The sequence below is a fragment of the Bos javanicus genome, chromosome 27 (assembly GCF_032452875.1).
Source record: "Bos javanicus breed banteng chromosome 27, ARS-OSU_banteng_1.0, whole genome shotgun sequence".
In the NCBI taxonomy this organism is placed as follows: Eukaryota; Metazoa; Chordata; class Mammalia; order Artiodactyla; family Bovidae; genus Bos; species Bos javanicus.
Genome location: NC_083894.1, coordinates 26,710,231 through 26,736,116, shown reverse-complemented (window position 1 = coordinate 26,736,116; position 25,886 = coordinate 26,710,231). Strand labels below are relative to the sequence as shown.

Below are 25,886 nucleotides of genomic sequence, written 5' to 3'. Positions count from 1 at the left end.
GGCTGTAGCACGCCAGGCTTCCCTGTCCTTGTCTATCTCCCGGAGCTTGCTCAAACTCATGTCCATTGAGTCAGTGATGACATCCAACGATTTCATCCTCTGTCACCCCCTTCTCCTCTTGCTTTGTCTTTACTAGCTTTAGGGTTTCTCCAGTGAGTCGGCTGTTTGCATCAGGTGGCCAAAGTATTGGAGCTTCAGCTTCAGCGTCCATCCTTCCAATGAATATTCAGTGTTGATTTCCTTTAGAATTGACTGATTTGATCTTGCTGACCAAAGAACTCTCAAGAGTCTTCTCCAGTGCCACAGTTCGAAAGCATCGGTTCTTTGGTGCTCAGCCTTCTTTATGGTCCAACTCTCATATCTCTACATGCCTACTGGAAAAACCATAGCTTTGACAACTTTGACTCTGTGTACCTTTGTTGGCAAATCACTGCAGAGAAGGACTGCAGCCATGAAATTAAATGCACCTTTAATCCATTGTCTAGGTTTGTCATAGCTTTTTTTCCAAGGAGCAAATGTCTTTTAATTCCATGGCTGCAGTCACCATCTGCAGTGATTTTGAAGCCTAAGAAAATAAAGTCTGTCACTATTTCCATTTTCACCCCCATCTGTTTGGCATGAAGTGATGGGACTGGATGCCATGATCTTACTTTTTGAATGTTGAGTTTTAAGCCAGGTTTTTCACTCTCTCCTTTCACCTTCATCAAGAGGCCCTTTAGTTTCTCTTCACTTTCTGCCATAAGAGTGGTGTCATCTGCATATCTAAGGTTATTGATATTTCTCCCAGCAATCTTGATTCCAGCTTGTGCTCCATCCAGCCCAGCATTTTGCATGATGTACACAGCATATAAGTTAAATAAACAGGATGAGAGTATACAGCCTTGACATGTCCCTTTCCTAATTTGGAACCAGTCTGTTCCATGTCCAGTTCTAGCTGTTGTTTCTTGACCTGCATACAGATTTCTCAGGAGGTAGATAAAGTAGTCTGGTATTCCATCTCTTTCAGAATTTTCCACAGTTTGTTGTATTCACACAGACAAAGGCTTTAGCATAGTTAATGAAGCAGAAGTAGATGTTTTTCTGGAACTCTTGCTTTTTCTGTGATCCAGCAGATGCTGGCAATTTGATCTCTGGTTCTTCTGCCTTTTCTAAATCCAGCTTATATATCTGGAAGTTCTTGGTTCATGTACTGTTGAAGTCTAGCTTAGACAGTTTTGAGCATTACTTTGCTAGCATGTGAAATGAACACAATTGTGTGATAGTTTGAACATTCTTTGGCATTGCTCTTCTTTGGAATTGGAATGAAAACTGACCTTTTCCAGTGCTGTGGCCACTGTTTTCCAGATTTGCTGGCATATTGAGTGCAGTAGTTTAACAGCACCATCTTTTAGGATTTGAAATAGCTCAGCTGGAATTCCATCACCTACAGTAGCTTTGTTCATAGCAGTGCTTCCTAAGGCCCACTTGACTTCACATTCCAGGATGTCTGGCTCTAGGTGAGTGACCACACCTTCGTGGTTATCTGGGTCATTAAGACCTTTTTTGTATAGTTCTTGTGTGTATTCTTACTATCTTAATATCTTTTGTTTCTGTTAGGTCCATACCGTTTCTGTCCTTTATTGTGCCCATCTTTGCATGAAATGTTCCCTTGGTATCTCTAATTTTCTTGAAGAGATCTCTAGTGTTTCCCATTATGTTGTTTTCCTCTTATTTCTTTGCATTGATCACTGAGAAAGGGTTTCTTATCTCTCCTTGCTATTCTTTGGAACTCTGCATTCAGATGGGTATAACTTTCCTTTTCTCCTTTGCCTTTCACTTCTGTTCATTTTTCAGCTGTTTGTAAGGACTCCTCAGACAACCTGCCTTTTGGCCTTTCTTTTTATTGGGGGTGGTTTTGATCACTGCCTCCTGTACAGTGTCACAAACCTAAGTCCATAGTTCTTCAGGTACTCTGTCAGATCTAATTCCTTGAATCTATTTGTCATTTCCACTCTATAGTCGTAAGGGATTTGATTTAGTACATACCTGAATGGCTAGTGGTTTTCCCTACTTTCTTCAATTTGAGGCTGAATTTTGCAATGAGGAGCTGATGATCTGAGCCACAGTCAGCTCCAGGTATTGTTTTTGCTGACTGTATAGAGCTTCTCCATCTCTGACTGTAAAGAACATAATCAGTCGGATTTTGGTACTGACCATTTGGTGATGTCCATGTGTCCATGAGTCATCTCTTGGGTTTTTGCTCCAACCAACATGTTCTCTTGACAAAACTCTGTTAGTCTTTGCCCTGCTTCATTTTTTACTCCGAGGCCAAACTTACCTGTTATCCAGGTATCTCTTGACTTCCTACTTCTGCTTTCCAGTTCCCTGTGATGCAAAGGACATCTTTTTTTTTTGGTGTTAGTTCCAGAAGGTCTTGTAGGTCTTCATAGAGTCATTCAACTTCATTTTCTTTGGCATTAGTGGTTGGGGCATAGACTTGGATTACTGTGATAGTGAATGGTTTGCCTTGAAACGAGATCATGCTGTCGGTTTTGAGATTGCATCCAAATACTGCATTTCAGACCCTTTCATTGACTATGAGGGCTACACCATTTCTTCTAAGGGATTCTTGCCCAAGTAGTAGATATAATGGCCATCTAAATTAAATTCACCCATTCCCATCCATTTTAGTTCATTGATTCCTAAAATGTCCATGTTCACTCTTGTCATTTCCTGTTTGACCACAACCAAACCTTGGATATGGACTTAACATTGATTTACCTTGATTCATGGACCTAACATTCCAGTTTCCTATGCAATATTGTTCTTTATTGTATCGGAGTTTACTTTAACCACCAGACACATCCACAACTGTGTGTCATTTCCGCTTTGGCTCAGCCTCTTCATTCTTTCTGGAGCTATTTCTCTGCTCTTCTCCAGTAGCATATTGGTCACCTACTGAGCTGAGGGGTTCATCTTTCAGTGTCACAGCTTTTTCCCTTTTCATACAGTTCATGGGGTTCTCAAGGGAAGAATACTGAAGTGATTTGCCATTCCCTTCTCCAGTGAACCACGTTTTGTCAGAATTCTCCACCATGACCTGTCCATCTTGGGTGGCCGTATACGGCATGGCTTATAGTTTGATTAAGTTACACAAAGCTGTAACCCATGTGATCAGTTTGGCTAGTTTTCTGTGATTATGGTTTTTATTCTGTCTGCCCTCTAATGGATGAGGATAAGAGGCTTGTGCAAGCTTTCTGATGGAAAGGACTGACTGACTGTGGGGATAACTGGGTTTTGCTCTGGTGGACAAAGCCTTGGTCAGTATATCCTTAATTCAGTCTTCCGCTGATGGGTGGGGCTGTGTTCCCTCCCTCTAGTTTGGCCTGAGGCCTAATTATGGTAGGGGTAATGGCAGTATTGGTGACCTCTGACCTCTTCCAAAAAGACTTACACCAGCAAGTCAGTGTCCCTGACCCCACGGCAGGCCACTGTCAACCCATGCCTTCTCCAGAGACTCCCAAACACTCACAGCCAAGTCTGGCTCAGTCTCTTGTCGGGGTCACTGCTTCTTTCCCTGGTTCTGGTGCGGACAAGGTTTTGTTTGTGACTTCCAAGCATCTCTGGCGGGTATGAGGTATTTGATTTTAAATGTGATTGTGTCCCTCCTGCCGTCTTGCTGTGGCTGCTGCTTTGCCCTTGGACATAGTGTATCTTTTTTTGGTGGGTTCCAACATTCTCCTCTTGAAGACTGTGCAGGAGCTAGTTGAGATTTTGGTGTTCTCCCGGGAGAAGATGAGCGCCATCTTCTAAGGTCTAATAATCTTATGATCTTTCACTATTAAGTTTGAATAAACAGATTAATATTTTAAGTAATAATCACTGAGGAATATAGTATGGAATGTATACTAACAGTTACTACTAAGGTAGTTGAGTTTTAAATTACATGCATAAGAAAGTAAATTTGTTCATTTTTATAATAATTAAAAAAAATATGTGGTTTGCCATCATGTTACATTGCATTGTGAAAAATGAAATAATCAAATGTTTATGAAGTAAGGGTGTGTTAAATCGTGTTACTCTTTTTCTAAGTGTGTGTGTTTGTGTCTTCTAATCTCTAATATTCAGCCTTTAGTTATAAATAAAGGGGGACTGGTTCAGAAATAACTGTAAATTTTAGTTTGAGGTGATTAATGAAGGAGAAGGATACTTTTGCTGAAAACGAATTGGTTTTATAACTAGCTGTGACTTATTTTTTCAGGAGGTAGAAATATTAAATATTTAAAAGATGTAATGAGAATTGACTAACTAGAATAAAAATTTTATGGTATAGTTTGATTGAGTAGGTTTTAACTACCACATTGAATAATGTACACTCAAGATAAAACAGTTCATATGTGGTTTTTGTGCATTTTACGTAGCATAATTTGAACATTTTGGTAGTATCAGAAAATATTTGTTAGGTTTAAAAGAATCAACCTCCTTTACTGATTTTTCTTCCGTTCTTCAAATGTGCTTTTCCTTCAAGCTATAAATATTCAAGGAATGGATTTTGAGAATTACTGAGGAGATTATTTATCTGAAAATACTTGAAAAAAGTTTACTTTTATCATTAGCGGAGAAGGCAGTGGCATCCCACTCCAGTACTCTTGCCTGGAAAATCCCATGGACAGAGGAGCCTGGTAGGCTGCAGTCCATGGGGCCGCTAGGAGTCTGACATGACTGAGCGACTTCACTTTCACTTTTCACTTTCATGCATTGGAGAAGGAAATGGCAACCCACTCCAGTGTTCTTGCCTGGAGAATCCCAGGGACAGGGGAGCCTGGTGGGCTGCCGTCTATGGGGTTGCACAGAGTCAGACACGACTGAAGCGACTTAGCAGTAGCAGCAGCAGTAGTAGTTTAACATTAGAGGTTTCTTATCAATGGTTCCTTTCCTTGGAGATTCTCCCCTAAAAGCAATGTGTTGTTGGACAATATGGCATGAACATGGGGTGTGTAGAGATGGAAGAGACAGAGTTATTGAAAGGTTTGGCTCTCAATTGCCCACAAACTGTAATTCATCAGAATTCAGAATTTAGAATGTCCTAGCAAGGGTCCTGTTTTTAACTCTCAGAAAAATATTTAGGACGGGAAGAAACCAGAAGCCCTCTCTGTAGTGGATAGTTTATGATACTTCAGTTATCATTTATGAAGGCTTCCCCAAACAGCATTTTTTTTTTTTTTGACTTGAGTCCCTGGAGTTTAATTATACCTTCAGGCAATACATTATAAATTCTGGGTGGAGGTTAGAGTTATTACCTTTTTGTTTTCCTTTTTTTTTTTTTTAGTAAAACGAGGGTAGCTCTGTTTTGAAAGGGAAAGAGTACACATAAACGATGATCTGTAAACTCTGTTTTGAAAAGTCTTCACCCCTGAAGAGCTGACAAAGCCAAGAACTTAGCTGCTGCTGCTAAGTTGCTTCAGTCGTGTCCGACTTTGTGCGACCCCATAGATGGCAGCCCACCAGGCTCCCCCGTCCCTAGGATTCTCCAGGCAAGAACACTGGAGTGGGTTGCCATTTCCTTCTCCAGTGCAGGAAAGTGAAAAGTGAAAGTGAAGTTGCTTAGTCGTGTCAGACTCCTAGCGACCCCATGGACTGCAGCCCACCAGGCTCCTCCATCCATGGGATTTTCCAGGCAAGAGTACTGGAGTGGGGTGCCATTGCCTTCTCCATTTGACTATCATAGCCAATAATAATTGTTCATTTAAGTAGAGAATGCAGTTTCTTTGTATATATTTTGCTCTATTTATTAGCCTACTCTTTTCATGTGTGTGAGGTTCCTCCTTTCCAGAAAGGATATCAACTCTAATGCAAGTCAGTAGTGTAGGTAAACTTCAGTTTTTTCTTCAATTTTTAAAAATTAGTTTGTTTTTGGCTGTGCTGGGTCTTCGTTGCTGATGGGCTTTTCTCTAGTTGCGGCGAGTGGGGCTGCTCTCTAGTGGTGATGTGCAGGCTTCTCGCTGCAGTGACTCTCCTGTGGAGCGTGGGTTCTCGGATGCGAGGCCTTCAGTAGTTGTGGCTCCCAGGCTGTAGAGCACAGGCTCAGTAGTTGTGGCACTTAGTGCCACTGTAGAGCAACGGGCTTAGTTGCTCCCCAGCATGTGGGGTCCTCTCAGATCAGGGATCAAATCCGCTGAGCCACCAGGGAAGCTCCTTTAAAATTTTTTTTTTTTTTTACCTTACCCAGGTAGGCAGTTTACTTGTTCACAAATGAGCAGACGAGCCAGAGAAAGAAAGAGTCCTTCAGCCAGGCATACATCAATGAGAATAACAGCACGGTTCCTCCCAGACAGACCTTTGTTTCCAGATATAAAGACACCACCTAAATGTCCTTCTCTTTGCTTGTTCATGGTTGCTCTTTGCAATAGCAAAGTTTTTCTTGAAATTCACCATCATTTAAAAACTTTACAGATGTTACTTCATGACATTTCTTGGTGAAATCTGTTGGTTTGTCAGCCTAGATAGACAAGCTGTTGTTTCTCAGTTTATTAAATATGCCTCATCAGCATCATGTGATACGTCATCAGTTCGTTGACTTAAACTGTTTGATACTTTTCAGTTTCTCATAATACTCATTTTACTCACTGTCATTTGATATGATGGCGTTATTAGGGTTCCTGCTAGCAGTGGGATATCCCCTAAGCCCCCTTTTCTGGGTAATAAGTTTTACTGTAACTTGCTTCCTGAGCCTTTTCACTGAATGTAACTTTTTTAAACGGAACTTTTACTCTGTTTGGTTTGAGATTTCCAATAGCTATTTAAAATGGTAAGTACCTTGACTTTTCCAGTGCCTGTTACTTCTGCTTAAGTGTCTTTTCAGTTTTGCTGGAACCATTATAAGTTGTTTGCCATAGTGGTGAATAATGGAATAGGACCCTGTGGATTATCAGGCCATGTAAAATGCATTGGTTTCTAGCTCTCATTGTAAGAGTAGGCTCTTTTGGTATCTCTTGTTGCACTGGTGCAGTGAAATGGCTTAGCCGATTATAGTTCTACCAACCTAATGATCAGAGAGGCCTCCCTGCTGGCTCAGTAGTAAAGAGTCCACCTGCCAATGCAGAAGACACAGGTGCAATCCCTGGGTTGGGAGGATCCCCTTTAGAAGGAAATGGCACCCCACTCCAGTATTCTTACCTGGGAAATCCCATGGATAGAGGAGCTTGGTGTGCTGTGGTCCATGGGATCGCAAAGGGTTGAACACAACAGAGTGACTAAAGAACAACAACAACCTGATTAGGATTGTTCATGGGTTTAGGCTTAGAATCTTCTTCTATCACAGATCTCAGCTTCAGAAATCATCACAGTGAACTGTTGGACATGTTTATAAAACAGTCTCTAATAAAGGATAAAACAGCAAGTAATACTAACTTTGCAAAAAAAGTCTCAAAAAATATGAACAACTCACAGAAATTTACTTTTATTACTACATGGTCATGTTTTGCAACATTTGCAACAGCAGGTCAGAAGGAGGCAGTTGGGTCCCAGTATGGAAGATTCCTTGTTTAGAATTTCCCCAAGTTTCCTGTCACACAAGCAGGGCTGCTTTTTTGCTCCTGTAAGTCATTTTTAAATCACAGTTTCTTATGGTGCACCTAGTGACATCTTATGGATCCTTAGGTTTCTGTGGAACAATGATGGGGAAACCCTGTAATGGGCGTGTGTTTATGGAAACCACCATGCATGCCAAGTCTCATCAGTCATGTCCAACTCTTTGCAACCCCGTTGGACTGTAGCCCACCAGGCTCCTCTGTCCATGGGATTTTCCAGGCAAGAATACTAGAGTGGGTTGCCATGCCCTTCTCCAGGGGATCTTCCTGACCCAGGGATTGAACCTGTGTCTCCTGCAATGCAGGCAGATTCTTTACTACTGAGCCTCTGGGGAAGCCTGGTGAAAACCTCCATACTTATGGTGAAATAGTGCTTTTCCTCAGAAGTCATAAAAAGATACCTACTTGTCACTTCTCTACTATGCTGGAAGCCCTACCCAATGCAATAAAGCAAGAAAAAAGAAATGACAAATGTAAAAGTTGTAAAGGAAGAAGTAAAACTGTAGATGTGATTAAGTACATAGAAAAGCCAAGACAATTTGCCACCTGTTGGAATTAAATATGTTTAATAGGGTTGCTACATACAGAGTCAGCATTGCTAAAATCAGTCTCTACAAAGTAACAAGAAAAAAATTAGACAGTAAAATTACGAAGTGCAGTACACCAAAAATCATCTAATGACCAGGAAGAAATTGAACAAAGATGTGTAATACTCTTCACTGAAAACTGAAGTCTTTAGCTCTATAGTATTGAGTATTCTCTCTAGGTGCTCCCCGATCTTTCTTAGTTCTTGATCAAAGAGCAAGAAATAAAAGTAATTTTAAGTTTCTCAGATTTATATCTCTTTTTTTTTCCTTGCTGGTCACTCATATTTTCTTATATCTTTTCCCTTGACAGTTTGATAGCTGTGTTTTTTGGCTTCTCTGTTTACATGGTTTGAAAATGGTTAGGCTTTCATATATTGAGTATTCCATCTTTGTATTTTTCTAATTTTAAAAGTCCCACTTATTTTAAATATTAAAAGAAGTAATAACAGACATGGCTAGTGCTTTCTAATTTTTTCTTGAACTGTCTTCATTCATACTTGCTTCTGTTTCCAGATTAACTTAGCCTTTTGGTAATTTTATATAATATTATAATGGGGGAGAAGTTTTTAATGTGAAGAAAATTAGGAAAATATATGAAATTTGATAATTAGTGACAATGAAGAGTATGGCATAATTACTTTGAAGGACTTGATTGGGCTGTCCTTAGACAAGTGTTCTTGCCTGGAGAATCCCAGGGATGGGGGTGCCTTGTGGGCTGCCATCTCTGGGGTTGCACAGAGTCGGACACGACTGAAGCGACTTAGCAGCAGCAGCAGCAGACAAGTAAAATTACCCTAAACTCCCTTATTCCTTCTCCTTTAGGCTAGGCTTTTCCAGGTCCGTATATCCAAAATATGTACAAATATATTACATATATCCAAAGTAAGCAAAGTACTAGTGCAAAATGCTGCACTGATCTCCACCTGTTTTATTTATTTATGGCTGTGCTGGGTCTTCATTGCTGTGCATGCGCTTCCTCTAGTTGCAATGAGTGGGGGCTACTCAGTAGCTGAGGTGCGAGGGTTTCTTGTTGAGGTGACTTCTCTTGTTGCAGAGTACAGGCTGTAGGTGCACGGGCTCAGTAGTTGTGGCACACGGGCTTAGTTGTTCCACAGTACATGGGGTCTTAGTTCCCTGACCAGGGGTCGAACCTGTGTCCCCTGCATTGGCAGGCAGATTTTAACTAGTAGGCCACCAGGGAAGTCCCAGTCTCTACCTGTTTTTGATTAGCCACCCCCAAATTAAATTTTTTATGGCCTACTCTTTTTATATGTGCTCATGTACTACTGCACAGATAAAGTGTGTATGTTTTAAACTTGCACAGAATTAAGAATTTTTAAAAGTTGAGATTAAAAAAATGAATGTTTTCTTAAAAGCTCTTTTGCTAAGTAAAGCAATATGTCATTCATCATGTCTGAAAATCTTCATTTAGCTTTTTCTGTAAAGTGACTTGTGTCTTAAAAATTAAGTTCAGTGTATTTGGATCCTGGGTTTTAATTTGCTTGCATAGCTATAAATACATAGATTTTTAAATCTGCAGGGAAGAAAGTCCTTATCTTGGTTTCTTATTGCTGCTGTAACAAATTACCACCAACTTGGTGGCTTAAAATAACACAAATTCGTTATCTAACAGTTTTGTAGGTCCAAAGTCAGTCTCACTGGGCTGTAGCCAGGGTGGTTCCTCTGGAGACTCTGAGGGACCTTCTGTTCTCTTTCCTTTTTCAGCTTCTGGAGACCAGCTATGTTTCCTGACACATGGCCCCTTCCTTCCATCTCTCCAGCCTCTTATTTTCATTGTCACATCTGTTGCTATTCACATTCACTGTGACTTTTCCCAGGACACTTGTGATTACTGCCTATGCAGTAAGCCACAGTAATCTATCTGAAGATCTTTAATTTGGTCACATCAGTGAAGTCCCTTTTGCCATATATGGTAACACTTCAGGTTGCAAGGGTTTGGACATGGATATCCTTGGAGGAGAGGATGCAGTATTTGGGGGAGGGGATTCTCTAGTGACACAGGTACAGTATTACATTACAAAAATTTTTGTGGTTTTTTAAAATATTCTTGTCAACTCATTAAGCAGTTTGGTTAGTACATTTCTATCTTTGCAAATGTCATTCAATTCATGCATATATGTCAGAAGGATTTATAATTTTTTATATTTTTGATGTATTGATTTGAAACTGAAGGGTTTTGTTTAGAAGTATTTTTAAAAATGAAAGTTAAAAATAAAAAATTTCTAAAACTTTGAAAATAGGCAGGTATAAGAGTTTTTATTCTTAAATATTTTAAACTTAAGTCACATAATGATGGAAATATTTCCTAAAGGTTCTTTTTCAAAGTGCTCTTCCTTCAGCATAAATTGCTTTCCAAAACAGTTGCTTTGTTACTTTCACAGGTTGTTAAAATGCTAGTTTTACTTTGAAGGAATTGTTAGCAAACTATGAATAACCTCTGTAATCTTAGAAGTAGCTAACAAATTTGAAACACTTGCCTTTTTGTAAAACAAATTTGTGACTCAGTTTTTAGTGGATGTTCCTTAATAGGTTAATAAAATCATTGTACAGTCTCTATTTTAAAGGTCTTAAAAAAAAAGATTCACCACAGTGCTGGAATCTTCCAGCAGGTAAACTATAGCATGCTGCAGAAGGCTGAGAGTGAATGAGTGAGGTCATGTCTGTCAACCCCCTTGTCACGTGGGATTCCCACTCTTTTCTCAGGATTCCTCCACGCACGTCACCATCTGAAATGTGGGTCATCTGACATGAAGCCAGGGGAGTCTTCTGGTGTCAGTTCACATTCAGTATTAGTAAAGCACAAATTTTAAGTGGAAATTTTAAATTAAAAAATTTTAATAAAGCTTTGAAATGGATCGACCTTCGTAGCTCTGGATTGTGTGCACTTGGCTTTAGAGCCCACTGTGCTTGCTCTGCTACAGCTGCTGCTCCTTCCTGTTTCTCTAGTCACCATTCAGAGTTTTGTCCACATTCAGCTGTTTCATTTCCTCTGAATGTCCCTGTTTTTTTTTGGCAGATAATTATATACCTAACTTTCATATATGTACATTTAGCTCCGACCCTATTTTGGGAGCTCGTGAAAGGCAGAAGTGGTTTGCATTTCATTGTGTGTCTCATTGCAGTACTTTTGGCATATGGGAGTTATCAAGTAAGTGAATGAATTAACAGCAAATGCTCAATAAATGGTTCTTCATGGTATGTGTTCAGTTTTAGATATTTTTTTTTTTGGCCATACTATGCGGCATGTGGTATCTTAGTTTCCTGACCAGGGATCAAACTCATGCCTCTTGCATTGTAAGCACAGTCTTAACCATTGGACCACCAGGGAAGTTGCAGGCTTTATATCTTTATATGCTTTCTAAACATACCTTTGAAATATTTTTGTTCTAGTTGTATAGTGGCCTGACTGAAGCCCAGAGAGGCTCAAAAACCTGCCCAACAGTGATGAAGCTTAGGGCCTGGAATATTTCTTTTTAATTTAACTCTTTTTTTTGTTTAAGTAATATGTCTCTAAATATGAAAAACAATATAAGAAGGTATAAATGAAGAAGTCTTGTTCTTGGCTCTAATTCTACTTATTTTCTCTCCTGCTTTACTTCCCATAGGTAGTCTCATTTATTGCTTCTTTGTAACTTTTTCATGGTTCTTTATGTGGAAACAAAGTAGCAATATGTATTTTTGTTTTTCTCCCTATATAAAAGATTTCATACTATGTGTTTTTAACATAAGCTTTTTAAAAACATTTTAATTTTTAAAAATTGAAATATAATTGACTTTGCATTGTATTAGTTTTAGGTGTACAACATAATGATCTGATATATGTATATATTACGCAGTGAAGTATAGTTAACTGTAGTTACTGTGTTGTGCATTACATCCTTGGGACTTACTTGTCTGGAAGTATGTACCTTTTGACCACCTTCGCCCATTTTGCTGTCCTCTTATCCCCTCTTATCCCCCATGCCACCTCTGGCAACCACTAATTTGTTCTCTGTAAGTTTATCTGATTTCATATATAAGTGATATCATACAGTATTCGTCGTTCTCTGTGTGACTTAATTCCCTTAGCATAATGCCCTCAAGGTCCAACCACGTTGTTGAAAATGGCAGGATTTCCTTCTGTTATTAAATAACATACCATTCTTCTGTGTGTGTTTGTGTGTGTATGTAAGTAAAAGTTTTTAAGCTGATTTTACTTTTTTAGAGCAGTTTTAGGTTTACAACATAACTGGACAGAAAGTACATGTGTGTGTGTGTCCTCTCCCATCCCCCCAACTTCCAACACTATGGGTATCTTGTACCATAGTGGTACGTTCGTTAAAATCTTTGAACCTACACATTGTTATCACCTGAAGTTTATAGTTGACTTTAGGATTCACTCGTGGTGTTACACGGATTGTAGATTTTGACAAATGTATAGTGAATGTATCCATCATTTACAATATCGTGCAGCGTAGTTTCTGTGCCCTAAAAATCTCTATCCTTTACCTGTTTATCTCTCCCTTCCTTTTAACCCTTGAAGTGAAAGTGTTAGTTGTTCAGTCATGCCCACTCTTTGCCATCCAGTGGACTGTAGCTCGCCAGAATCCTCTATCCATGGAATTCTCCAGGCAAGAATACTAGAGTGGGTTGCCGTTCCCTTCTCCAGGGGATCTTCCCGACCCAGGGATTGAACCTGGGTCTCCCACATATGCAGACAGATTCTTTACCATTTGAACCACTAGAGAACCTTAGCAGCAACTAAATTGTTTATGGTCTCCATAGTTTTGCTTTTTCAGAATGCCGTATAATTAATATGTTGTTTTTCAGTCACTGGGTCATGTCTGACTCTTTGTGACCCTGTGAACTGCACCACGCCAGGCTTCCCTGTCCTGCACTATCTCCCTGAGTTTCATGTCCGTTGAGTCAGTGATGCCATCCAACCATCTCATCCTCTATCGCCCCCTTCTCTTACCCTTAATCTTTTCCAGTATCAGAGTCTCTTCCAGTGAGTTGGCTGTTTGCATCAGATGGCCAAAGTATTGGAGCTTAAGCTTCAGCATCAGTCTTTTGAATGAATCAATCTTTTTCAGTGAATATTCAGGTTTGGGTTACTTTAGGATTGATTGATTTGATTTCCTTGCTGTCTAAGGGACTCTGGAGTCTTCTCCAGCACCACAGTTTGAAAGCATCAATTCTTGAACACTCAGCCTTCTTTATAGTCCAACTCTCACATGTGTACATGACTACTGGAAAAGCCATAGCTTTGACTCTAGGCCCCTTTGTGGGCAAAATGATGTCTCTGCTTTTTAATACGCTATCTAGGTTTGTCATAGCTTTCCTTTCAAGGAGCAAGTGTCTTTTAATTTCATGGCTGCAGTCACTGTCCACAGTGATTTTGGAGCCCAAGAAATGAAGTCTGTCACTCTTTCCACTTTTTCCTCACCTATTTGCCATGAAGTGATGGGATGCCGTGAAGTGATGGGACCAGATGCCATGACTGTAGTTTTTTGAATGTTGAGTTTTAAGCTAACCTTTTCACTCTCCTTTTTCACCTTCATCAAGAGGCTCTTTAATTCCTTTTCGCTTTCTGCCTTTAGCGTGGTATCATCTGCATATTTGAGGTTATTGATATTTCTCCTGGCAGTCTTGATTCCAGCTTGTGCTTCATCCAGCCTGGTATTTCCCATGATGTACTCTGCATATAAGTTAAATAAACAGGGTGACAATATACAGCCTTGACATACACCTTTCCCAATTTTTAAAAAATTTATTTATTTTAAATGAAACAGGAATATTTTTAATGATAAAAGTACAAAGAATATAGACATCTTAAACCATTAGACACCTTAACAACAAAGAAACAGATACATAAAGCAAAAATCAGATGAAATGTAAGGGAAAATAAAAAATATGATCGTCATGAGACATTAACATTTCCTGAAAGTATTTTATCAAGTGCAGAAAAAATAAGAATAGGAGCATCTTGAATGATGGCATTAATGATTTAAATACAATAGATATTAATTAAATACAATAGATATTAATCTATCCTACACAAATATATTTAAAAATTTGAATGTCATATGTTGTTATTAGGTCTTCATAGGGCATTTTAGAAAAACTGGCAAAAAGATAAACATCGCTAAATTTCAAAAAGTAGAATTCTTCTGTGTGTGTGTGATTCAGCTATACATATACACATATGTTATTTTTGAAATTATTTTCCATTATAAGTTATTATAAGATATTGACTACAGTTCCCTGTGTTATACAGTAAAAACCTTTGTTGCTTGTTGCATATCTATTTTTTTCAGTTAGAAATTGAGCTTTCTATTTATACTAAGTCAAGCAAGTGGAATCAAAATGTCATAAATTTTTTAGCTAGGCAAAAATTCATAAGTTTTCTAAATACATGTATTATACATATTATGTATATATATATGTATTTAAAAGCTTTTCTATTGTGCCTGATAAAGAACATCAAAAGAAAAAAAAGCAATGAAGAAATTGGAAAACATAAATTAAACGGGAGCACTGAATATGAGATAGAAAAAGTGAAACAACCTAGATAAAAATAAAAGATCCTCATATAGTTCAATTGTTTTTAAACATGGCTGCTCATTAGAAACATATCTGGAGCTCTGGCCAAAAAAAACCAAAAAGCAATCCCTGGGCATTTGTATTTTTTCAAAAAATCAATAGCCAGACAAAAAATAAAAGATAATTACAATTGCAAGCCATAATGGTAACATCATTAACCTAGCAATATGAAATAATTACATACAATTTGGGGGGGTCAAGCAGAGTGATGTGGTAAGTGGAAGTGCATACATGCCCGTGTTTTCATCTGCTCAGCCGGTCTGTGTCTTTTGATTGGTGCATTTAATCCATTTACATTTAAAATAATTATTGATATGTATGATCCTATTACCATTTTCTTAACTGTTTGGGGTTTATTTTCTTTATGTAAAATTTTTCCTTCTCTTGTTTTCTGTTTAGAGAAGTTCTTTTAGCATTTGTTGTAAAGCTGGTTTGGTGGTGCTGAATTCTCTTAACTTTTGCTTGTCTGAAAAGCCTTTGATTTCTCCATCAAATCTGAAAGAGAGTCTTGCTGGGTAGAGTATTCTTGGTTGTAGGTTCTTTCCTTTCATCACTTTAAATATATCTTGCCATTATTCCCTTCTGCCTTGTAGAATTTCCGTTGAGAAATCAGCTGATAGCATGATGGGAGTTTCCTTGTATGTTACTGGTCATTTTTCCCTTGTTGCTTTTAATAGTTTTATCTCGATCTTTAATTTTTGTCAGCTTGATCACTATGTGTCTCGGTATGTTCCTCCTTGAGTTCATCCTTCCTGCAACTCTCTGTGCTTCCTGGACTTGTTGATTATTTCCTTTCCCATGTTAGGGAAATTTCCAGCTATTGTTTCTTCATATATTTTCTCAAGTCCTTTCTCTCCTCCTTCTGGGAACCGTATAATGTGAATCCTCATTTGTTTAATGTTGTCCCAAAGGTGTCTTACGCTGTTTTCATTTCTTTTCATTCTTTTTTTCTATATTCTGTGGCAGTGATTTCCACCATTCTGTCCTCCAGGGTGTTTATCCGAGCTTCTGCCTCAGTTGTTCTGCTATGGATTCCGTCTAGTGTATTGTTCACCTCTGTTTGTTCCTTAGTTCTTGCAGATCTTTGGTAAACATTTCTTCCTTCTTCTCAATCTTTGCCTCCATTCTTTTTCCAAGATCCTGAATCATCTTCACTATCATTATTCTGAATTCTTTTTCTGGAAGATTGCCTATCTCAACTCATTTAGTTGTTTTTCTGAGGTTTTATCTTGTCCCTTCATCTGGGAGTTACCTTTCTGCTTTTTCATGATGGTTAACTTTCTGTAATGTGGTTTTGTTTTACTTGCTATGGGATTGTGCTTCTACTTGCTTCTTCTGTCTGGCCTCTGATGAAGGAGGCTAAGAGGCTTGTGTGAGCTTCCTGATGGGAGGGACTGGTGGTGGGAAAAAAATGGGTCTTGCTCTGATGGGCAGGGCCTTGCTGACTAAAGTCAGTCAGTCAGTTCAGTCACTTAGCCGTGTTTGACTCTTTGCGACGCCATGGACTGCAGCATGCCAGGCCTCCCTGTCCATCACCAACTCCTGGAGTTTACTCAAACTCATGCCCATTGAGTCAGTGATGCCATCCAACCATCTCATCCTCTGTTGTCCCCTTCTCCTCCCGCCTTCAATCTTTCCCAGTATCAGGGTCTTTTCCAATGAGTCAGCTCTTCGCATCACATGGCCAGAGTATTGGAGTTTCAGCTTCAGCATCAGTCCTTCCAGTGAATATTCAGGACTTATTTTCTTCAGGATGGACTGGTTTGATCTTACAGCTCAGGGGGCTCTCAAGAGTCTTCTCCAACACCACAGTTTAAAGAATTGATGCTTTTAAAAGCTCAGCTTTCTTTATAGTCCAACTCTCACATCCATATATGGCTACTGGAAAAACCACAGCCTTGACTAGATGGACCTTTGTTGGCAAAGTAATATCTGTGATTTTTAATATGCTGTCTAGGTTTGTCATAACTTTTCTTCCAAGGAGTAAGTGTCTTTTTATTTCATGGCTGCAGTCACCATCTGCAGTGCTGAGTAAAACTTTACTCCAATTATCTGCTGATGGGTAGGGTTACGCTCCCTCCCTGGTAGTTGTTTGGCCTGAGGCGACCCAGCCCTGGGGTCTTTGAGCTCTATGGTCCAGTTAAGGGCAACCTCCAAGAGAGTTTACACCAAAGGGGACCTTCCCAGACAGCTGTTGCCAGTTCCCCTGTCCCTATGGTGAGCTGCTGCTGACTCAGGCCTCCACAGGAGACTCTCCAACACTAGCAGGTAGGTGTGGTTCAGTTTCTTGTGGAGTCACTGCTCCTTTCCTCTGAATCTTGTTGTATGCAGAGTTTTGTTTGTGTCTTTCAAGACTGGAGTCTCTGTTTCTCCTAGTCCTGTGGAAGTCTTAGAATCAAATCCTGCTGACTTTCAAGGTCAGATTCCCTGAGGATTCCCAGTCCCGTTGTTGGGTCCACAGGCTGGGAAGCCTGATGTCGGGTTTCAAACCTTCACAACAGTGGGAGAACTTCTTTGCTATTATTGTTCTCCAGTTTGTGGGTCACCCATCTGGTGGGTGTGGGATGTGATTTCATCCTGACTGTGCCCCTCCTACTGTCTCACTGTGGCTTCTTTGCCTTTGGACATGGGGTATCTTTTTTTGGTAGTTTCCAGAATCCTCCTGTTGATGGCTGTTCAACAGCTGTGATTTTGGTGTTCTCCCAGCAGATGAGTGCACGTCTTTCTACTCTGCCATCTTGAACTGGAAGTCCTCCTTTCCCAATTATGAACCAGTCTGTTGTTCCATGTCCTGTTCTAACTGTTGCTTCTTGACCTGCTTACAGGTTTCTCAGGTAAGGTGGTCTGGTATTCCCATCTCTTTGAGAAATTTCCAGTTTGTTGTGATTCACACAGTCAAAGGCTTTAGCGTAGTCAATGAAGCAGAAGTAGATGTTTTTTTGAATTCCCTTGCTTTTTCCATGATCCAACAGATGTTGGCAGTTTGAGCTCTGGTTTCTCTGCGTTTTCTAAATCCAGCTTGTGCATCTGGGAGTTCTTGGTACATGTACTGTTGAAGCCTAGGATGAAAGATTTTGAGCATTACCTTGCTAGCATGTGAATGCGCACAATTGTGCTGCAGTTTGAACATTCTTTGGCATTGCCTTTCTTTGGGATTAGAATGAAAACTGACCTTTTCCAGTCCTGTGGCCACTGCTGAGTTTTCCAAACTTGCTGGCATATTGAGTGCGGCACTTTCACAGCATCATCTTTTAGGATTTGAAATAGCTCAGCTGAAATTACATCACCTCCACTAGCTTTTATTGTCGAAATACTTTCTAAGGCCCACTTGACTTCACATTCCAGAATGTCTGGCTCTAGGTGAGTAACCACACCATTGTGGTTTTCTGTGTCATTAAGACCTTTTTATATAGTTCATGATGTACTCTGCACATACCATTTGCATTTCCACCAGCAAAGAATGAGAGTCCTGTTCCTCCACTTCCTCACCAGCATTTGGTGTCAACGTATTTTTCTTAATAGTTCGTATTGGACATCTTTGCAAATCAGCACATTGCGAACACCTGCATTTTCTTTTTTAACATCTGTATAGTAGCATTGATATGCTGTAATTTAATAAGTCCTCTGTTGATGGGCCCTTGTTGTTCAGACACTTAGTCGTATCCAACTCTTTGCAACCCCATGGACTACAGCACGCCAGGCTTCCCTCTCCTTCACTATCTCCTGTGGTTTGTTCAAACTCAGGTCCATTGATGACCACTTGAGTTGTTTCTAGTATTTTCCTTTTAAAAGGATGCTGCAGGCAACCTTTCTGCTTTTCTATGTTGTAGTTCTTCTAGGGTAAATGCTCAGAAGTGGATTTGCTGAATCAAGGGCTTCTGTGCATTTCTGTTGCCAAATTCCCTTCCAAGGAATCGTATCAATTTGCATTGTTTACCAGTGGTGTGTTAGAGGGCCTGTTTGCTTATAGCCTTACCAATTGAATTGTCAGATAAGGATTTTTGCCAGTGTAATAGATGAGAAATATCTTAATGGAAGTTGAGTATCTTTTCCTCTGTTGATGGTCATTGGCATTTCTTTTTTTGTGGTTTATATGTTCCTGTTTTTGGGTCCTTTTCTTGTTAGCTTTTTGGAACTGTTCAAATGTTAGGAAGGTTAACTTTCTGTGATAAGAATTGCAAATGTTTTTTTCTCATTTTATTGTTTGATTTTATGTAGCTTCAAGTTTGAACTCAGTTCTGATTTTATAGTCCATTCTCTTCATCACTATAATTGTACTGCCTCAAATAATTACACATTCTGCATTCCTGAAAAGATTCATTTAGCCTATTATTTAATACATCTAGCATTTTAAAACTGTCTTCAAATAGCAATTTCTTCCTTCAATAGACACGGCATCAGCGAGGAGATACACATCCTCTTACTTTAGAAGAAATTTTGGATGAAACGCAACATTTAGATATTGGACTCAAGCAGAAGCAATGGCTAATGAGTGAGGTAAGAATAGTCTTAAATTATTGTAAAAAATGTTTTTACTGTCAGAAGGGTTTTCATATGCTGAAATCTGATAAGTTTTTTCTTAAAAGAATTGGTATAGGGTTTGTTTTTTTTAAACATACACATTTTGAGATTGATTTGTTTTCATATATTCTGTGTATCTATTTTTAAATGTCAGACAGTAGCATTAAAGTTGTAAAGAAGTCAGTCACTACTAATTTTTCAGTTTTTACAGAATAATTGATGCTTATTTTGAATTGCTAAATTTGTATGTATTGACAGATTGTATTGTTTCTATGTTTTGGGACATTTAAAGCATGAAGTATTATAGGGAAAGCAAGATATTTGTTAAGAAATGTATTTGTTGTACTGCTACTGCTATTATGAGTTGATAGTGATGTTCCTGCCTCTGGCAAGTCACTTGGAAAAATAACCACGAATATTTTGTATATATACACACAACATTGGAAGAAAATGAATCTGAAAACAATCGGTGACTGTGTTAATTTGGAAATGAGTAGCACTTTAAAAATTGAGATATTTGTCTCTTTTCTGGTTAAGTATGAAATGACAATTCAGTAAAGCAACTTTCTAAGACCAGTGCTGATTTTAAATGTAAGCTTCCTAAAATAGAATTCAGTTTACTTTACCAAGCAAGACAGTCTTGCTTTTCATAATGTGAAATGAACTAGTTAGGCAGTATCATTGTGGCTCATTATATTAGTGATATACGAATGGTGGTAATCCACATTTTTGATGCTTTTCCTAATTTTGAAATTTCATGGATTACTGACATTAGGTAAAGGTTACTTTAATTACTGTTCTGTTCTCACTTCTTCTGTTTTTTTTTTTATCCTTTCACGGTCAGGCTGGCAACTGTAGAAGAAAATAAAATGGTTGCTCTTTCTTGAAGAGCTTTCCTTCTGGTATTAGCTATACAACAGAACTGACTGGGAACATAATTATATTCAGAAATTTCTGTATTCCTTCTCAGTTTCAGTCTCAACTGACATTATAGGTAATTCGTATCTGTACTACTCTGGTCCTTTTGAAGTCCTTCTACAGCTGGTAGTGCCATTTGATACCGTGTGGACGGACTGAGTTTTGATATGTTCATCCCAGGGGAATGTTTCTCACGTTATAATCCCGATATGTGATACTTTGAGGGTGGGTAGGCAGTGTCTATTGATGTTAATAGGTGTGTTTTTGATTCTCACCTCTTTTGTCTTCTGAAACAATATGGGTACATTTTCTTCAAAGCAGTTCTAATAAACTGGTTTCTTATCCAGAGATTCTATGTAAATAATAAAGTTTGTGTTTTTTTTTTCCCCATAAAAAGTGAGCATCATGCTGATCTCTGTCTGTTGTTTTAGATCCTGTTGATAGATAGCCTGTTGTTCAGATCTGTTGATATCCACAAGCTACTTTTAATTTGCCTCTGTATTAGGTATTGTTTTTTTTTTTTTTTTAGTATTAGTAGAATTAAATAATGCATGTATGGTATTTCCTTTTGTTAATATATTGAAATTGTGTCACTGTTCCAGGCACTAGTCAATAATCCCAAAATTGAAGTAGTAGATGGGAAGTATGCCTTTAAGCCCAAGTACAACTTGAAAGATAAGAAGGCTCTGCTTAGGCTCTTAGATCAACATGACCAGCGAGGCTTAGGAGGGATTCTTCTAGAAGACATCGAGGAAGGATTGCCCAATTCCCAGAAAGCTGTCAAGGTAACCCCTCTCTTCTTTCTACACCTTAATATAACTTAAATTGATACTGTCTTTTGGCTTTAAAAAACATCAGGACTTAAAAAAAATTATTTTAAAACCTTCATCATCAGTTGAAGATTTGAAATTTGTGTTTTGTGCTGCAGAACAGGACAGAACATTGTCATTTTTGTGTAACTTTTGACACCTTTCTCGTGTTGTTGTGTATAATTGATTCTTCACAATGCATCTGCAAAGATTTCCTCAATGGCATAAGTGTTTTTCTTTTAAGTTGTTAATGTTTGTATTTAAGAACTCCTTCAACAGCACTTGGGCACATTGCCAACCCGAGGGAACCAGAGGCTTTAACACACAAAAGCATTGACTAATAACTTGGTGTTGCATTCTGAAAGGGGCAGTCAGTAAATGTGATAGAGATTATATTTCTAGTTTAAATTTTCAACTCTCTTGGGAAGGCTGCTGGTCTCTGTTAGTTTCTAATGACTGCTGCTAACCTGGAAGCTTTAGGTTCTTTTTTTTTTTTTTTTTTTTGCTACCCGTGGAGAAAGCTTGCTTCTTTCTCTCCTTTGTAGTTCAGTTACATGTGTTAGATCTTTTTGGTGTTGTCCCATTAGGGCCTTGGCGGGGATGGGGGGGAGGTGTGTGCGTGCGTGTGTACGCGCATATGTGTGTGCCTGCTTTTGGACTTTTTTTGTCCTATTGATCTGTTGTTACTAATACTTATTTTTTACCTTCAATTTGTTAAAGCCGAATTGGTGAATTCTTTTTTTTTTTTTAATAGTAAAGATGTTTTATCAGTGTTCACAATCAATAGCCAGACAAAAAATAAAAGATAATTACAATTGCAAGCCATAATGGGAACATGATTAACCTAACAATATAAAATAATTACATACAATTTGGGGGGTCGAGCAGAGCAGTGAGCGGAAGTGCATAAATGCACCTGTTTTCATCCTCTCAGCCAGTCTGTGTCTTCTGCTTGGTGCATTAAATCCATTTACATTTAAGGTAATTATTGATATGTATGATTTGTTTTGGGTTTGTTTTTTTGTAGGTCTTTTCCTTTTCTTGTGTTTCCTGCCTACAGAAGTACCTCTGGCATTTGTTGTAAAGCTGGTTGGGTGGTGCTGAATTCTCTGAACTTTTGTTTGTCTAGAAAGCTTTTGATTGCTCCATCAAATCTGAAGAATGTTGCTGGGTAGAGTATCTTGGTTTTAGATTCTCCCCTTCCATCAGTTTACATATATTGTGCCATCCCTTCTGGCTTGTAGAGTTTCTGTTCAGAAATCAGCTGATAGACTGATGGGAATTCCCTTGTATGTTATTTGTCATTTTTCCCTTGTTGCTTTCAGTATTTTATCTTTGTCTTTAATTTTTGTCAGCTTGATTACTATGTGTCTCCATGTGTCTTGTGTTTATCCTTCCTGGGACTTTCTGTGCTTCCTGGACTTGGTTGACTTTTTCCTTTCCCACGTTGGGGAAGTTTTCAGCTATTATCTCTTCATATATTTCCTCAGGTCCTTTCTCTCTCTCTTCTCCTTCTGGGATCGCTGCAATGAAATGTTGATGCATTTAGTGTTGTCCCAGAGGTGTCTTGGGCTGTCTTCATTTCTTTTCATTCTTTTTTTCTATATTCTGTTCTGTGGCAGTGATTTCCACCATTCTGTCCTCCAGGTCATTTATCCGTGCTTCTGCCTCAGTTATTCTGCTGTGGATTCCTTCTAGGGTACTATTCATCTCTGTTCTTTAGTTCTTGTAGGTCTTTGGTAAACATTTCTTGTATCTTCTCCTTTGTTTTCCCTAGATCTTGGGTCATCTTCACTATCATTATTCTGAATTCTTTTTCTGAAAAGTTGCCCATCTCTACTTCATATAGTTGTTTTTCTGGGGTTTTATCTTGTCCCTTCATCTGGTAGGTACCTTTTTGCTTTTTCATGATGGTTAACTTTCTGTAATATGGTTTTGTTTTACTTGCTGTGGGATTGTGGTTCTACTTGTTTTTTCTGTCTGGCCTATGATGAAGGAGGCTAAGACGCTTGTGTAAGCTTCTTGATGGGTGGGGACTGGTGGGGAAAACTGGGTCTTGCTCTGGTGGGCAGGGCCTTGCTCAGTAAAGCTTTACTTCAGTTATCTGCTGAGGAGTAGGGTTGCATTCCCTCCCTGGTAGTTGTTTGGCCTGAGGCAACCCAGCCCTCAGGTCTATGGGCTCTATGGTAGGGTTGATGGCGACCTCCAAGAGGGTTTACACCAGGGGGGACCTTCCCAGCCTGCTGCTCCCAGTGTCCCGTCCCTGTGCTTGGTCCCTGCCGACCCACACCTCCACAGGAGACCCTAACACCAGCAGGTGGTTTTGGTTCAGTCTCCCGTGGAGTTACTACTCTTTTCCTCTGGGTCTTGGTGTGCACGTGGTTTTGTTGTGCCCTCCAAGACTGGAGTCTCTGTTTCCCCCAGTCCTGTGGAAGTCTTGTAATCAAATCCCGCTGGCCTTCAAGGTCAGATTCCCTGGGGATTCCCAGTCCCTTTGTCGGGTCCCCAGGCTGGGAAGCCTGACGTGGGGTTCCAGACCTTCACAACAGTGGGAGAACTTGTCTGATATTACTGTTCTCCAGTTTTTGGGTCACCCACCCGGCAGGTATGGGATTTGATTTTATCGTGTTTGTGCCCCTCCTCCTGTCTTGCTGCGGCTTCTTTGTCTTTGGACATGGGGTATCTTTTTTGGTAGTTTCCAGTGTCCTTCTGTCAGTGCTTGCTCAACAGCTAGTTGAGATTTGGTGTTCTCGCAGGAGGAGGTGAGCGCACGTCCTTCTGCTCCCAGTTGGTGAGTTCTTTATTTTATAAATTGTATTTTCAGTTTCAGGCTTTTCATTCTTTCTGAATGAAATGGTTTCTGTTTCTTTGCTGAGATACTCTTATTTTTTCCATTCATTACAAGCATATTTTCCATTATACCCTTGTGAATAATTTCTGAGCTGCTTTGAAAAAGTGCTTTAAAATCTTCTAATTTTAAGAGCTGGCTCATATTGGGAATGGTCTGCACTGAGACTTTGTTTCTTGAGTATGGCTCTTGTTTTCCTGTTTCTTCAGATACCTAGTTACTATTGAATTTTGAACATTGTGAATTACATTACTCAGGATTCCATTATAGTCCTCAAAAGAGTGTTTTTGTTTATTTTGTTTTTAAGTGGGCATATGTCTTGACTAGACTCAAACTTCAGACTTTCTCTTCTCTGTGGTAGGTACCATGTGACACATCTGTTTTGTTCATTTAGCTCTTTTTTCCCTTTTTGGGTCTTTTTTGGAGCCACATCACACAGCTTATGGGATCTTAGGTCCCCAACTAGGGATCAAACCCGGGCCCTCACAATGAGAGTGAGGAATCTCTAACCGCTGGACTGCCAGGGAATTGTTTTTTATTTCTTTGCAGGGAGGAGATTTCTTTTTGGAATACCTTGTCCAGAGATTATAGTAGTTGTTCTCAAGTGGGCTGGTCCCTTAGGAGCTACTTGGCCATTACCACCTGAAGAACCCTTTTGAGATTTCAACTTAAGTATCTAAACTTAATCCACACAAATGTTGCAAATAGTATGTGACCAGAGTTGATAAATTGCACTTTTATAGCATGTTGAAAGGTAGAAGTATTGAATCGTAGCTTACTAGTTGGGAGTTCTGGGTGCATTTCCTGCTCCATTCTTTTCCTCCAGTTTGATTGGAGCTAGTATTGTTAATCTTCAGTAGGCTTCAGTACATTCGAAAGTAGAACGGTGATGTAAACTTACGATTGCTTATTCTATTTTAAATAGTTTTGTGATGTAAAGTCACTTTGACATCCTGTTTTTAGTGGTTCTTTTCCTTAAGGAATTAAGGGGTCATGAAAAGTGGACAGTCTGTTATTTTCAGGCAGGATTATTTCTAAATTGTTAAAAACCCCCACACTTAAAAAACGTGAAGATATGGGCTTCCCTGGTGGCTCAGACGGTAGAGCGTCTTGCTTACAATGCAGGCGACCTGGGTTCGATCCCTGGATTGGGAAGATCCTCTGGAGAAGGAAATGGCAACCCACTCCAGTACTCTTGCCTGGAAAATCCCATGGACAGAGGAGCATGGTGGGCTACAGTCCACTGGGTCGCAAAGAGTCAGACACGACTGAGTGACTTCACTTTCACTTTCATGTTCTATCCTAAGTAGTTTCTCAAGGGAGAAATTTGGCATAATTAAGTTAAATCCCTTCTGGGTTGTTTCCTTTTCTTGAGTTCTTGGCAGAGATAGAAGATAACTATTACTGTCATTTTGTTGACCATACAGTGCTTTGAAGAAATGTATAATGCTAGCAAGGAACAAAAAAGTATGCAAAAGCAAGAAGAGAAGAGAATGAGAGAAAGCAGTGATTGTTCCAGATTATTCTTCTCTAAGTAGCTGTGTTCTGGAGATTAATAATGAAATGAAATAATGAAACCAGTATGATTTTAAATAGACCATTCTGCATTAGTGATAGGATTTTAAATTTTAAGATGGTATATTGAATCAGCTACTCAGGTTTTTTTTTTTTTCAACTAAAGATTGTTTTTAATCTTTTAACTTAAAAATGATCATAGTAAGTCTGGTTAAATTTGTTACCATACGTAGTTATCAAAAAATTTATTTTGTGATAAGAACTTTTAAGATTTGCTCTTAACAGCTTTCAGATATGCAGAACAGTATTATTACCTGTGAAAGTGAAGTCACTCAGTCGTATCGGACTCTTTGCAACCCCATGGACTGTAACCTACCAGGCTCCTCTGTCCATGGGATTTTCCAGGCAATAGTACTGTAGTGGATTGCCGTCCTTCTCCAGGGGATCTTCCCAACCCAGGGATTGAACCCGGGTCTCCCGCATTGTAGACAGACGCTTTACTGCCTGAGCCACCAGG

The 25,886-nt window shown here is 39.2% G+C and overlaps 1 protein-coding gene across 2 annotated transcripts in view; it reads left to right on the top strand.

Annotated features, from left to right (window-relative positions):
- The window catches only part of GTF2E2 (general transcription factor IIE subunit 2), an 80,300-nt gene that overhangs the window by 26,375 nt on the left and 28,039 nt on the right, over positions 1–25,886 (top strand). For both annotated transcript variants that reach the window (XM_061404397.1, XM_061404398.1), the window contains exons 4-5: positions 19,148–19,255; positions 20,800–20,982. In XM_061404397.1, the coding sequence (XP_061260381.1) occupies positions 19,148–19,255; positions 20,800–20,982 (291 nt within the window). The remainder of the gene's footprint in view (positions 1–19,147; positions 19,256–20,799; positions 20,983–25,886) is intronic.